Source organism: Gopherus flavomarginatus, chromosome 8, assembly GCF_025201925.1.
Source record: "Gopherus flavomarginatus isolate rGopFla2 chromosome 8, rGopFla2.mat.asm, whole genome shotgun sequence".
Classification (NCBI taxonomy): Eukaryota; Metazoa; Chordata; order Testudines; family Testudinidae; genus Gopherus; species Gopherus flavomarginatus.
The window spans coordinates 12,187,313-12,202,908 of NC_066624.1; the positions used below are offsets into that span (position 1 = coordinate 12,187,313).

Sequence of the window (15,596 nt, forward strand, 5' to 3'; positions counted from 1 at the left end):
CAGTTCTCCCAGTCCTTAATTTACTTTAACTATGCTATTTAATCAGTAACTTTTATACAGCAGGTACTTTTATTGAGGACTGTAAACACTCAGAAAACAAGTAAATCATTAAGATTTAAAATTTAAATGATGACTTTCAAACTACTCGATTTCAGAATGGTAAATTCAGTTAATCAAGAGACAACATATGTGGGTTCTGAATTCAAATGCAAGAGATCGCAATTGTAATTATGATCACAGCATTTTAAGTGCCTCACAGCATCTTAAGTGCTATTAAGCCTCAAGCACTGTACCTGAATTGGTTCCATTCTCGAGGCATCTTCAGCTGCATGGCTGACATATCTTATAGCACTAATTATCCCCTGAACAGCAAAGCGTTTGTGCTCCCTGTAGTGCAGGTCTTCAATCTCTCTCTCCATTTCACTTATGGCTTTCAAAACTGATTCAACTGCAAAAGAGCAATTCTCACAGTTTTAAAGAAATACAAAACTACTAAAAAGTATCAATGTTGGATTCATAAAAGAAAATTGGAAAGACCTTCTTGCTAAATTTAAATTATTAAATGGTCTTAAAATCGAACTTCTCTGTAATTAAATCCTCCTGTTTTCTCATCTCTCATTTTCCAGGCTCTGCTTAATATACTACTGCTGAAGTTCTTTATCATTATCACATCTTATGTTCTTCAATATGACAGACTTTCAAGCTGATTGAAGATGTAGCTGAAGCAGATGTTGGTACAGAACATCTACAGAGTATTAATTCAGAGGGACAGATTCTCTGCTGACGTAAACTGTCAAAACTTCACTGCCATCAATAGAGCTCTGACAGTTTACACCAGCTGAGGGCTTGGTTCAGAGTCTATCTTCAGAATGATTTTTCCTTGAATGACATTCCAGTATTTAACCACTGATATAATCCAAGTGTAAAGCAATCAGAGTTGCTAATTTTGAATACTTGTGATGAAATCTCAGATAGAATGAGGCACAAATAATGGGGATATTTTGTATGGTATAGGATACCTTTATTATTTTTACAATACTTCAAAAAAGAATTTGGTGCTGGTGGGAAAGGACAGTATCCACCAATTACAGTTTTCTTCATTTGGTCGACTTCACTTTGAGTTTTAATCCACTGGATAAAGTTTTTCACTTTGGCATCTCTGGTATATGGTTGGCCTTTGTGCCACCCTGTTAAAACAAAAGGTTTGAGTATTGAAATAAAAGAATCAAATAGATTAAGTAATTGTTTTTTATATATTGCTACATTTGAACACTATACAGCAATATACACAAAAAGCCAAGTCAGAGATGCTAAAACAAATGTTCCTTCTACCAGTTGATAGTGGCTTTATGAAAAAGTGTAATGGAACCCTTATATGGCACTTGGATTTAACATGCACAAACCCCTAGATACTACCCAGATGTTAGCATTTAGGGTAAAACAGTTAAAACGTTCTTTCTAGAACTAGCTAGTTATATTCTGTCCCAAACTGTAAAAAAAAGATGAGCAAGAAGCAGCATTTCACACCAAAAAGTTACCTTTTCCTCACCTGAGAAGACCCTATTCTCTGGTTACCATTGTGTCTGCAGCAAGACAGACCAATTTCAAGGCTGCTATGCTGAAAACAGTCTCAGCTGATGATTCTGAGATGCTAGCTGAGGCTCTGATTTAAGAGCAAGGTAGATATAAAGCAGGGTAACTAATATACTGGAAGCAAGTGAGGAGGACACTAAAAATCAGAAGTCTTTCATTTGGAAGCACTGAAATCTAGAACTAGATACCTCTGCCAAGAGGAAGATTGGCTGAATCAGGATTAGCCACAAATCAGAAGCTTCTCTGCAGACTCCACTGAAAGTGTTGAGGCATCCAGATACTTTTATAAAGAATGACATAAAAGCATATAGAGGGACTCAGTACTCATTGTCTGGGCTGTCATACCAGGAATACTGTAGAAAGAACAAACTGGATAGTAAAAGAAGGACATGCCTGGGGAAGAATGCTTACTGGGCTGAATTTAAGATTAAAAGCTATACAGGATCTTTTGCGACAGAACGGAAAGCTTGAATCTATGAAAAAAGCAATTGATGGAACTACAGTTTTTATAAAGGTTCCTTGTTGCATATGATGTAGAAGTGACAAGTTCTTAAAATAGTCTGTAATGAAGCAATTAACGAGTCTTCATATGGACCAACCCAACAATTGCACAAATGCTGGATATATTATAATTTCTTAAAATATGCTATGATGATTTAGCGGGGGAAGACACCTTACATCTTTCGGTTACCATACTGCAGTGTTCTAACTTTTGTAACAATCTCAATACTTTCAACTCATAACTGTCCTGATCTGTCTTTCAATATCAGTTAGCTCATATATTCTCATCATGGCTTGTTCAGAGTGCATCTGACATCAGCTAAGTTTTAACAGTTTTACTCAATAACTTTACTTTCCTTCTTCCTTCTTTTTCTTCTTGTGCACATCTCTTGTAGGCAGGAAGGAAACCTAACCACTTTCTGGACAGGCCAATTTATGAATGCTGAAACTGGATCAATCTCAAGTTTATAATCAGGCTAATAGGAGCTAAATAGGGGGGTATTTTGTTTGGGGAGAGGGGAAGAGAGAGAAGGAACCTAGAGTTATTAAATGGAAAAATACAATTTATTAAATCTCCAGAGGATTTAAGAAGTGGCGCTTTGGTAAAATAACATCTCTGAATGAAGAAAGCAATGCAAGGTATGTTACAGTGTGATGCTGGAAACTGCTTTAAAAGCTAATTGTTTTTGCTCTGTATCTAGAAATACTATGGACATCTTCAAGCTGAAATACTTCATTTACCAAGGAATATATAACCTGCAGTATGTGTCATGTAAAATTAATTTTAAAATAATATTTTATTTACCTGTAATAAACATCTGACTCTCATTTGAAGTTGTAAGGTAAAGTGTTCTGGGAGTATTCTCAGTGATGTCCCGCACCACTCTCATCTGTGTGCACACCAAATAGGTCACTAGAGAGAAAAAATCATTTCAGTTTTTTCTGGTATATCAAGCTTCCAAAGCTGTCCCATACCAAAGTAGTTTTAAATATGCACTAAAAAAAATAGTAACTCTTGATCCTGCAAAAACTTAACCATGTGGTCAACCTTTCACTCTTTTGTTGTTAGAGCTCACAATTTGGGGATAGAATTGGATTCATAGCTGTTAAACAAAGCAGTAAGATTTCAGTGGAAGTTAAACATTTGTGCAAGTGTTCGCAGGATTCAGGCCTTGGCGAGCCATGTTACAATTAAGTTAATATTTCACAATTTGAACATCACAGACGTTTTGTCTCATGAAGATTTGCGTTCAGAGTAAAACTATGCATAAAAGTAACTTTCCCAAGTGCCAAAGTAGTTTCTCTCACATGTATGTTGGAGCTGCTGTTCCACTTTGTATAAATCATTAAACCTTAATCATGCTAGAGAGAGAGAGAGAGAGAGACTGATTATAGACCAGGGGTTCAGGCACTTTACAGATGGAGTGCCCTAAGCATCAGGCTATTGGCTATTCTTGGATCAGCCTTGCTCATGTTTTTCCATAAATTTTTTTTGAACGGTCTCAGAACAGAATTTCTCATCTTCCAGCCAGCCCTACTACCTAATTCTTCGTTAAATGACACAAAGGAATCTGTCAGTGTTAATAATTAACAACAGCAACTATGGTCATATACAATTCTACATTTGATTTCCTCCACTTTGATATTTCAAGTATTTTGCAAAAGAGGCCATACAACTATGATAGTTAAAAGAGGCTTAATTGTGATACCCTAATGGTAAACAGCTTTTTTCCCTAAACTTCATCACAGAACATCCTCTCCCTCCAAACGCATTTCTCCTTAACTAAAAAACACAGAATATAAGAAATAGTAGTTAATTTCTTTCTCCTCTCCCTCCCCCTCACACCCTATATTCTTAAGGTTTCACACTATTGTGGCTGGAGGTGTGATCTCATAACAGATCAGGGGTAGGCAACCTATGGCACACGTGCCAAAGGCGGCACTCGAGCTGATTTTCAGTGGCACTCACACTGCCCGGGTCCTGGCCACCAGTCCGGGGGGCTCTGCATTTCAATTTAATTTTAAATGAAGCTTAAACATTTTAAAAACCTTATTTACATACAACAATACTTTACTTTAGTTATATATTACAGACTTATAGAAAGAGACCTTCTAAAACCATTAAAATGTATTACTGGCACGCGAAACCTTAAATTAGAGTGAATAAATGAAGACTCGGCACACCACTTCTGAAAGGCTGCTGACCCCTGTAACATGTTTCTGCGATACATATGAATCACTTTTGCCATAAGAAAGAAAGTGTTATTTAAGTTGATATAGCCTAACAAAAAGTTATGTCAATTTCAGCTGCATTCAAAGTGGAAGAAATAAATCAAGTACCAAAAATTAGAGAAAAAAATGTCTTCTGAAAAGATGTTACAATCAATGGCCTAAAAATAAATAGCATCACTCCACGAAAAAATATACAGGTCACAGTCTCTAATGAAGAAATGAGAGACTAGGATAGTGTCTGAAAAATCTTGACAAAGCAATTGAAAAAGATTGTCAATAAGATATATCAGCTAAGCCAATACAATGCTAAATAAAACTGAAGCCCTGTATCCACAGAATCAATATGAACAAGCTTTCCCATGCTGTCCTACAAATGTGTTTCTTCCTTGACATGGAAAAAAATGTGCTGGGGTGAAATGCACATTTAATTCCCAATGTTCATTCAATTCTTGGACTTTGTTGAGACCGCTAATCTGGATACCAGCTGTGATTGTGGGTTTTTTGGTGTGGACACTTATTCGCCAGCAACTGAATTAAAGCCACCAACTCATTTCACACAAACCAATTAACAGGCCTTACCAACCTGCTCTATACACAAACTAGTGACTCAAATGTGAAAATGCTTTGTATCCTATTACCAATCTAATAATTCAGTACAAGTACATCAACATTTTCAAACTAAAGTTTGGCATACAAATCCATATGTGTGCACCTAGATAAGATATTTTCAGAGGTGCTGAACATCTGCACCACCTGTTAACTTCAATGGGAGTTATATGTGTTCAACATCACTGAAAAATCAGGCCTTAATATGTATTGTTTTAAAAACATTTAGTATAAAAGAAAGAGAAAGAGCAGAGTATATCCTTAAATGCTAAGATATTATTTTCCAATGATTAGGGGTCTGTCCCAAAGCCCAATTAAGTCAAGGAAGTCTCCCAATGATGTAATTGTGTGTTGGATCAGGCCCAAATAGCTTGAGTGGACAGGGCTGTCCCTTTCTTGCTGAGAGATCCCAGATGGTGGTTTTAAGAAATTGCTCATCATCCCTAAGTATACTCAAATGTCCATTTCCACAGAGTTTCAACGTGTCTCCCCTCCCATTCAATCTGTACCTGAGTCCCTTGGGAGGGTTAGCAAAGAAGCACGTAATGCACGCACCCCGATGATACTCAGCGCTCTCTCTCTCTCTCTCTCTGACTGGACCCAGCCTATTCTGACAAATGCCAGAATTTAGGTAAAATTGGGTCATGGCTGAGAACTGTAATGCAGATAAAACTGAGGTGACGGAGATGCTGATAGCAACAGGAAGATATGGCTCGTTGAACTGAGGGTGCTCACCTGCCTATTTGATATTAAAAGTTACAATATGGGGAGTATAATCTGATTCACAGCATTTGTTAGCCATTCATAAAGCAGCAGTTTCTAGGCAGGCCTTTTACAACCTCCATCTGGCCAGGAGGTTGCAACCAATTCCTTTGGATGCAGATGCTGATCCCCTCATACATGCCTCAGTCACCTCAAGATCGTAATGCCTTCTACACTGGGCTTCATCCGGAAACTGAAGATTGTGCACAATCCGGCAGTTTTATTAACCTGTGTGGCATGCTGAGAACACCTCATGAGCGCTCTGTGATCTCCACTGGATCCCTGTTGTGGAACTTAAGGAGTTAGTTTTTACCTGTAAAGATCTACACAGCTTAGGACCTGCCTACCTGAGAGGCTGCCCCTTTGCCTGTACTGTCACAGTTACATTCAGGGGGAGTTATTTGAACTGAGAAAGAGGGCTATCAACAGGGTATTCTCTGCAAGGGGCTTGCAAATTGGAATTCACTCAAACTTTGTTCAAAGCAGGTCAGATCAGCTCAATTTTAGGGCATGTTGTAAGGCCCATCTATTTACTTGGGTTATTGGGGAAGGTTTGCTATGATGAGGGCTACCTTCTTTTGTTGAGGTGGGCATTGTTTGGGTCTGTTTTCATTACTGTTCATTTATTTTCTGATTTGGGATGAGAAATTTTAGTGATAATTTGAATTCATGGCAAAGATGCCTTTAGAGAAAAATATTGTAAATGGAAATAAATGAGTAAATAATAAAATAGTCAGACTATTGTACGATAAATACTTGGGTGAATATGTTCAAATACATCCGGCTGAGAAGTGGCAAACAATTCCAGTATGAATGGTTGGTCTGATGTCCCATCAACAACATGTGCCCAGCGATGTATCCAAAAATCTTCACTAGATTCTGCACAAACAAAATTTTTTTAAAATTAAATAATGTTCCACCAAATTGTAATAATTTGATAAATGTTGAAAAGAATTTTTATAAAAACCTCTCTTTCTTGTTCGTTCAACCCTTCCTACAAATATTACAAGACCAATAATATCACAGGAATGATTGTTCGGTAAGTTCTCCAGTTCTGACCTAAAAACAAAATTAAAGAGAAATGGTTGATAATTCTTAAAGACTTGAAATTTAAATCACTCTGAAAAATTCCTAAAAAGTGCACAGAGCAGAAAAGTCGGGAAGACATAACAAGCTATAATAGATGTTCTCCTGTAATATTCCCAGTTAAAATTCAATAAAAATTAGCAAAACATTAGCCCACACAGAACAGAACACAAACCTTCATTTTACCTTGTGACAAACCGATATCTAACTTCAGGTAATCTCCACTCTGGTTTAACCATTTTTTCTGGAATAATGTTAACTTTAGTTGGAGGATCTCGAACGTTCAGGCTAATTTCTGGGGAAAAACAATATCATTTTAAGCATAAAAATGTATTCAAAGGAAACCTTTACTTTGACTTTCTGAATAAGCAGAGAGACAAGGTGGGTGAGGCAATATCTTTTATTGGACCAACTTTTGCTGGGGAGAGAGACAAGCTTTCAAGCTATACAGAGCTCTTCCTTAGGTTGGAATAAGTGACATTTTTGCTGAATAAATGCAACACTCTTACTTTCGCTCACTACAAATACTAATAAAATTTGTCTCTCTGATTTTAGCTCACTACATGGAGAAAATGAGGAATGTAAGGATGTCATAAAATGTAGTAACAAATTATATGAAGAAATCTTGCTGGACTGTTCAGCTCCCTGCATGGGGTAGCCTGTTGATGATCCAGTTGAATATTTAAAAAACCTTTTGTCAACAACTATCGACAGGTTCTTAAACACTCTCAAAGATCAACATCATTTACAGATGACTTGCAAGGGATGAAATAAGAGGGAAGACAGCTGAAGCGCCAGTGGTGGAAGTTCTGATTTGACTCCAACCGATTAGGATCAAGAAACTCTGTTGTATATTTCCATTCCATTCAGCAGGTGCAGTACAGCAACTGACAGTGTATGCCGGAGATTTGGCCTTGGGTAAGGGCTACGTGGCTGAAGCTTAATTCAAATAAGAGGGAGAATTACTAGATTCTTGGAAGCAACTCAAACTATTATCTAGTTATGTGCGCTCCGTACATTTATGGCAGGAGGTTATTATTTTTAACTCAGGCCTGCAATTTAGAGGTATTGTTATACTCTGGGATGAAAAGGCAGTAGTTTTGAAGAATGCATCTGGTGTGGTATGAACATGTTTCAGTGGCCCTTGCTGCACTCAGACCCGCCTTTGTCATTTTGAGATTATAGGTCTGTCGCATTTTACGAGCATTTAACATGCGCGATTTCAGCTTTACGCAGTTGGCAAAAACAAAAACTAAAAAGAGAAAAATAACAATTTTAATGCTGTAGCTGTAGTGCGGGCGATTCCACCTGCCATTCAACTCAATGTAATTTTGACTATACGCGGTTTTCGCTTTACGCGCTAACTGCGGAACAGAACCCTTGCATAAGATGAGACTCGCCTGTACTGTAATACACTCTATATCTTACGACCATTCAGACGCTGAAGATCGTTGCTAAGCACACTGAACTATGTTCATTAGGACTACATATATTCAGTGAACTAAGAGATACACACACTATCTGTGGACTACTAGGTGGAATTCAAGGCATTGGTTTTAACATTTAAAGCCCTAAATGATTTGGGTCCCGAGAAATCACCACGGTCCTTGTTCTATGCTATCACAATTGCAACCGGCAGAGGAACACAAGCTAGAGCTCACTGGACAGAATACAGAAAGTTGTCACTGGGATATTCTCTGTGACGGTCCCTAAACTACGAGATGCATTTTTTCCCACAAAACCTGGCTTTTTTAATCTTTGGAGAGAGAGACTCTCATTTTTGGGAATCTGAGAATGAGGATAGGAGAGAATATTTGATTATATGAAAAATGGGATATAACGGACTAGAAGTGTATTATAACAACGGTCGGTGATTTTAACAGTTCAATGTAACTGTTGATTATTGTGCTTCAATTACTACTGGAAGGGCACTCACAGTATGTGCATGTCCTAAAATAAATAAATACCCTATATCAGGATATGTGTCTGACAAAGTATTTAAATCTGACCTTTGTTTATATATTTTAATTTTTTATATTATCTGAGACAATTTACTGAAACAGCATCTCACTTTCGATATCATTCTGAAAATACAGAGCAAGTGCGCATGCTCAAATAGTTACAAAAAATGGATATCTATTGTCCTGCAGAATTATTCTGATTTTTTTGCAGTCTACAACACTACTCTGTCTTTTTACAAGATCCATGAATATAGCTCATAAAAAAAATTACATATCATTCCATGATACGTAATATTAAGTTCATGCCAGAGAAAAATATTTGAGATATTTGTCAAAAAGAGAAAAAACCAGAACATCGCACACATTTTGGATGAGGGAAAATTAGCTTTGTTTTTTTTAAAAACACACACTACATCCATAGTCTGCAGATGCCCCATGACACTTCATTATTGAATTACGATTCTTATTCCTGCATTGTGCAATAATTAGCCTATATAATATGTAGTCTTACTTTCCAAATTGTTTTTACTCTCATCACCACTGATACCCCAATATATTGCGTGGTGACACCAAACTGAAGATCTCCAAAGCGTCAAAAATTTGAGTGACTTTTGTTTATATAAAAAGGAGTCTCAGACTAGTATATTTGACAGTGCCTCTTTGCTGCAGGCAGGTCTGTGGCAATTATAATTACTGTTACGCTGGCTTGTAAGCATTAACAGTTTTCATTTCTGTCTTCCCCCCAAGTCTCCCTGCCTGGCAAAACATTTCTCTCTCCTGCCAACTCATCATAAACACTTCAGATGCTAAGCACTGGGTTTAAGGCAAAATGCATGAGACAGAGAATACATGGCTTTAAGCAATGCAGCACATTGTTTATTTTCTTGCGCTGTAGTAATTACATTAGCAAAACTGTCATCACTAAGAAGAAAATGGGATGTATACACCAACCCCCAAAGATATGTATTTTTGTGTGTGTCAAGGAAATGGCTTTTCTGACTGCTGTTTAATTCAGAATATGAGTATGTAAGGAAGGGGAGTCCATATTCAGGAAGAAAGAAGTGTTGGTGACAAGGCCTGTTATGGGGAGGCCGTTGTCTTGCAATAAGGCATCGGCGTTCTTGTATTAGGGCTGCCTTGGCTCTGTCACACCCTGCAACAGAAAAAAGGAAGCCTCTTTCCTCTGTGTTGAGGAATCAGTACATCAAGGACCATGATACTGTTGTTTAGTGTACTTGGTAGCAATCATCGATGCAGAATGAGATCTTAAAGCACCAAACTTTTACTTCAGTGGGGCGCTACATGGGCACCGGTATGGATTGTTACAAGACGTGGCTCCTAGATCCCATCTTCAATGATCCGTATGATGATGTAAACATTACATTAATTATATTTGTATGTGACATTAATTTGGAAGCAGGGCCAAATTAAGACATAAGCACTAGAGCCCTGTACCTAGGGCCCCAGCACTTGGAATTATGTGATTACATCAGACGCATCTTTCATTTACAAAAAAATGATAGTGTTTCATCTAATGGTTGTGGAGGGAAAAAAGGCCTGGAAACATGACTCAAGTGTAACCAAAGCAGGAATATCTACCCCAGTGTGCAGACAAGACAGCCTGAAACAATAGCTGTGAGAGATATGAATTATCTCAATCATCTCAAGTGGGTGAAGCACCAAGACCCACTGCTCTTGCTGACCATACCAATACCATCCCAAAAATGGACTATGTATTTCACCTGCCTTTAAATGGGAACTGAAGGTAAATCTACTGAAAGGCCATGTAACTTCAATAACTGGTTAGCTGAAATGGTATTTTCTAACTTTTTAACAGCAATACTTGGAATCAGATTTCTGGGATACTTAACCAATTGTAGTATATCTCTTCATCTGCGAATCCCCTGGCGTTGGCTGCGTTTTAAATGGATAACTGGTTTTGATACCATACTGTTCAAGCAGAAGTACTGTGCCAATCTTCATACTATTATACCACTCAGGACACAAAGAATTCCACAAAACCATCGACATCATGCCTGAACTATCAGCAACTTCAAAATAAGCCTAGAAAAGAAAAACCAAACACATGTTCGACCTTTAATTACAAGGATAACAATTTCTTTTTTTTAGATAACTATTAAAATGCCTGCCCAAATAACAGCAACAGTAGTAGTTTTGATATTCATCATAAACTTGAAGCCATGGCATGCTCTACAAACTTAAATTCAAAGATGGGAGTGCAAGAATCCTTTATTTTCCTGCATCACTGTCCCAATTATGTAGCTGCTCCTGTCCAGCATTTCTAAGTGCTGTGAAAATGCCAGGAATCAGCCTCACAATATAAACCTGGAGGAAATACTATGGGCCAGAGCTGTAGGACTACAGGAAAAGAGATGTATCAAGCAAGCAACAATGGTGTTACTAGCTCATCAGGGAATCTCACTTCTCTGTTGATCTCAATCCTGCAAAGATTTATGCACATGCGTAGTCCCTACTGACATGAGTGGGAGTACTCACATTCATAAAGATACTTGCATGTTTAGTCTTTGCAGGGTCAACTCAGAGTTTGCTACTAATGTGTGATCTTCACCACTTTTTTTCAAATACATACATAATAAGTCATAATTAGCAGGGTGGTTCTCTCCCCCCGAGCTCTATTAGAAGGGTAATTTTGAGTCTCTCCCACTCTCTTCCCTCACTTCCTATAGTGAAAATGTTCACATTTCTCACAATGTTAAGGTAACCCCTCAAGTAGGGGAAGAAAAAAAAAAAGGCAGATTTTTTACTATTTTTTTTTAAAAGAAGATGACAATTTTTAATAGAGATTCTTTATATAGACACTTTGAAGTGTTAAGTTATAACTCAGGAACCATTTGGTAAACAGCATGGGTCATAATACTGTGTATAGGCTGGTTTTCAAGAAAAAAAATTACTAGCAGAGGGGTATTTTGTCATCAAAGCTAACGCACAATTTTATATAAGAGCCCCCCTTCATGTGGAAATTTTGTGAACAAAATATTCTGACAGAGAAAACTTTGTGTGAACCCTTTTCACAGGGAAATCTTCATATGCCAAATTGGGAAAACTTTGCATGCCAGCAGGTTAGGGCTGGAAAAAATTTCTAGGCAAAGTCCTACAAATGCACTTCAACACACACATCAATGCGTATGTTGAATGGCTACTCCCCTACTCAGATAAAACCCTGTTTAGGGACCATGATTGCGCAGGTGACCCAATTCACATAATACCTCTCAGATCTTCCAGGATAATTACAGAATGCAGCAATAACTCAGTGGAACAAACCTCTTTTCCACTGATGTTCCCACCTATATCCACTTATTTGTTAGCCTCCAACAATCACCATTATGCTTTCTTCCACACAAACCCCTACATGTGGTCATCCATGAATTCACCTGCAAGACCCTACATTCTCCCTTTAAGTCCCTCTTAAAAATCTATTTCTGTCATACTACCTGTGCTTATCAACAAGATTCGCTATAGAATATTCCTTTTGTGGTTCCCTTTCCCTGACCTCTGTATTACTTGCCCGTCTGTCCTCAGATTGCACGTTCTTTGAGGAAAGTCATTTAATTATTATATGCAAGAATATTTTTGCTACATGCAGAATAATGCACACAGATCTTTGTGTGTTAAAATACAATTCAACACACATAGCTCTAGGCACATAAGATTTTGCACTGTGTGAGGACTTCAGTGCATTATGGCCTAAATGCAGAATACAGTATTAATAAAAGAAAGATGTAATGAGCGAATCGTGCTGGATCTTTCCTCTTCCTCAACTGCCATTGACTCCTCCACTTGAAGCAACTCTAGGTATTGATTCCCCAGTTAAGACTGAGGACTGTGACTAATGTTCCACCCTTGTTCCTGAGCAGTTTAGGAATACCACATGGCCTGGATCTGCTGAAGTATAGCACCAACAAGAGATCCAGACTTATTTTTCATATGGGTGGGGGAATGACAGCTTAGAACAACATGAGTGTAGAGACTCTTCTTCGCACAAAATGTTATGTACTGTTGCTCATTTGAAAGATTCCATGCAGGCCTAATTCATGCTCTTCAAAAACTGTTTTAAACATAAAACAATCCTTTAAACTTAAAGTCAAGATTTCCATGATAAAAACAAACACCTGAAAAACTAATATTACAATATAAAAGCACCTAACCATTTGGAAGCAATAGCCAAATAAAGTCATGTACATGATGTTTAAATACATGTACATTCTCTAAGAAAAATGTACACATGTAAAAATTAGCAAACATTACAACTAGGGCTGTCACGCAATTAAAAAAATTAGTCGCGATTAATCGCACCATTTATTTAAATATTTTTGGATGTTTTTCTACATTTTCAAAGATACTGATTTCAATTACAACACAGAATACAAAGTGTACAATGCTCACCTTACATTATTTTTATTACAAATATTTGCACTGTAAAAAACAAAAGAAATTCTTATTTTTCAATTCACCTAATACAAGTACTGTAGTTCAATCTCTATCATGAGAGTTGAACCTACAAATGTAGAATTATGTACAAAAAAAATAGCTGCATTCAAAAATAAAACAATGTCCACTCAGTCCTACTTCAGCCAATCACTCAGCCAAATAAGTTTGGTTATAATGTGCAGGTGATAATGCTGCCCGCTTCTTGTTTACAATATCACCTGAAAGTGTGAACAGGTGTTCACATGACACTGTTGTAGCTGGCACTGTTGTAAAACAAAATATTTACGTGCCAGATGCGCTAAGATTCACATGTCCCTTCATGCTTCAACCACCATTCCAGAGGATGTGTCCATGCTGATGACGGCTTCTGCTTGATAACGATCCAAAGCAGAGCAGACCAGCGCACGTTTATTTTCATCATCTCAGTCAGATACCACCAGCAGAAGGATGATTTTCTTTTTTTGGTGGTTCGGGTTCTGTAGTTTCCGCATCTGAGTGTTGCTCTTTTAATACTTCTGAAAGCATGCTCACTTCATCCCTCTCAGATTTTGGACAGCACTTCAGCTTTTTAAACCGTGGATTGAGTTCTGTAGCTATTTTTAGAAATCTCACATTGGTACCTTCTCTGTGTTTTGTCAAATCTGCTGTGAAGGTGTTCTTAAAATGAACATGTGCTGGACCATCATCCGAGATTGCTATAACATGAAATATATGGCAGAATGTGGGTAAAACAGAACAGGAGACATACAATTTTCCCTAAAGGAGTTCAGACACAAATTTAATTAACACTTTTTTTTTTTTTTAAAAGGAACATCATCAGCATGGAAGCACGTCCTCTAGAATAGTGGCCAAAGCATGAAGGGGCATATGAATTTTCAGCATATCTGGCACCTAAATACCTTGCAAGGCCGGACACAAAAGTGCCATGCGAATCCCTGTTCTCACTTTCAGGTGACGTAAATAAGAAGCAGGCAGCAGTATCTCCCGTAAATGTAAACAAACTTGTTTGACTAAGCGATTGGCTGAACAAGAAGTCAGACTGAGTGAACTTGTAGGCTCTAAAGTTCTACATTGTTTTGTTTTTGAGTGCAGCTATGTAACAAAAACACCCAAAAGACCCCCCACTACATTTGTAAGTTACACTTTCATGATAAAGAGATTGCACTACTACTTATACAAGGTGAATTGAAAAATACTATTTATTTTATCATTTTTACAGTGCAAAAAATAATATGAGGTGAGCACTACACACTTTGTATTCCATGTTGTAAAAGAAATCAATATATTTGAAAATGTAGAAAAACATCCAAAATATTTAATAAATTTCAATTGGTATTCTAGTGTTATAAGTGCGACTAATCGTGATTAATTTTTTTTAATCATGATTAATATTTGAGTTAATCGTGTGAGTTAACTGCCATTAATCGACAGCCCTAACTACAATAACTTTAACTCTGACTCTTTATGAAATAATTACCAAGAAAAATTCAGTTTGAGATAAAGACAGACAATTAAAAAAACAAAACTGACATGGTTTTAACACCATGAAACTCTATAGGAACTGGGCTCAGTCACATATAGGCATACACACGGGATATATCATTTTCTTACTTTTAAATGGTTAAGCTTTTACATTGTAACAATTTTAGGGTTTATTTGTTGCTGACTGTAAGACCCTTGGCTGTACCCTTACTGTATGGGAATAAGTAGTATCTGCACACCTCAGAACTACTCAGACAAGTTGGATTTTTTCCCCCTACCTGATACGGTATATCCAGTTTTTTGTCAGGTTTCCCATAGTACCTTAGTCTAGCCTTATGTAAGATTCTCACAAGCAATGGACTGAAGTGTATTCTGCTCCTCCAGTTCATTTCCAGATGACCAAGAGACGTTAATTTGGATACTAGTGAAAAAACAGAAAGCAGGAAAAAAAATGAAGTGACAAAACAGTCTAATGTTTGAATCTGAATATACATCTTTGATAGTACATGTGCTGCTACATGATTTCTTTCAGCAGATTATAGAAATGTATATTAAGGCAGACAGGAGTTCATATGTACTTTATAATGTTTCTCATAAAAAATAAAACTGGTTGCTAATGCTATATAAACAAACTCAATTCTCTGCCATCCGCATAAAGTACTAAACTCTTTTTTTACCTCCAAAAATAGTAGTGGCATATATGCTGAAAGTACTACTACTAACTTTTTATCATGTAAGTAAACAACAAACAAAAAAACAGTGGGAAGCTTTTATGAAATACAGATTTCAATGAACAGGCCCTCAATCTTGTAGCGAGTTGTGCACGGGCAGACTCCTGCACCTAAACAGAACATTGTTCACTTTTGTGGGGCTGTGTGTTTGCAGGGGCCTGTTAGTGCAGGA

At 37.3% G+C, this 15,596-nt stretch overlaps 1 protein-coding gene across 2 annotated transcripts in view; it reads right to left on the minus strand.

Annotated features, from left to right (window-relative positions):
* Window positions 1-15,596, minus strand: part of RADX (RPA1 related single stranded DNA binding protein, X-linked) — a 35,391-nt gene that overhangs the window by 17,761 nt on the left and 2,034 nt on the right. For both annotated transcript variants that reach the window (XM_050964494.1, XM_050964492.1), the window contains exons 2-9: window positions 14,972-15,114; window positions 10,613-10,805; window positions 6,967-7,075; window positions 6,662-6,753; window positions 6,451-6,573; window positions 2,900-3,007; window positions 1,020-1,187; window positions 294-448 (exon numbers count right to left, since the gene is read on the minus strand). In XM_050964494.1, the coding sequence (XP_050820451.1) occupies window positions 294-448; window positions 1,020-1,187; window positions 2,900-3,007; window positions 6,451-6,573; window positions 6,662-6,753; window positions 6,967-7,075; window positions 10,613-10,805; window positions 14,972-15,114 (1,091 nt within the window). The remainder of the gene's footprint in view (window positions 1-293; window positions 449-1,019; window positions 1,188-2,899; window positions 3,008-6,450; window positions 6,574-6,661; window positions 6,754-6,966; window positions 7,076-10,612; window positions 10,806-14,971; window positions 15,115-15,596) is intronic.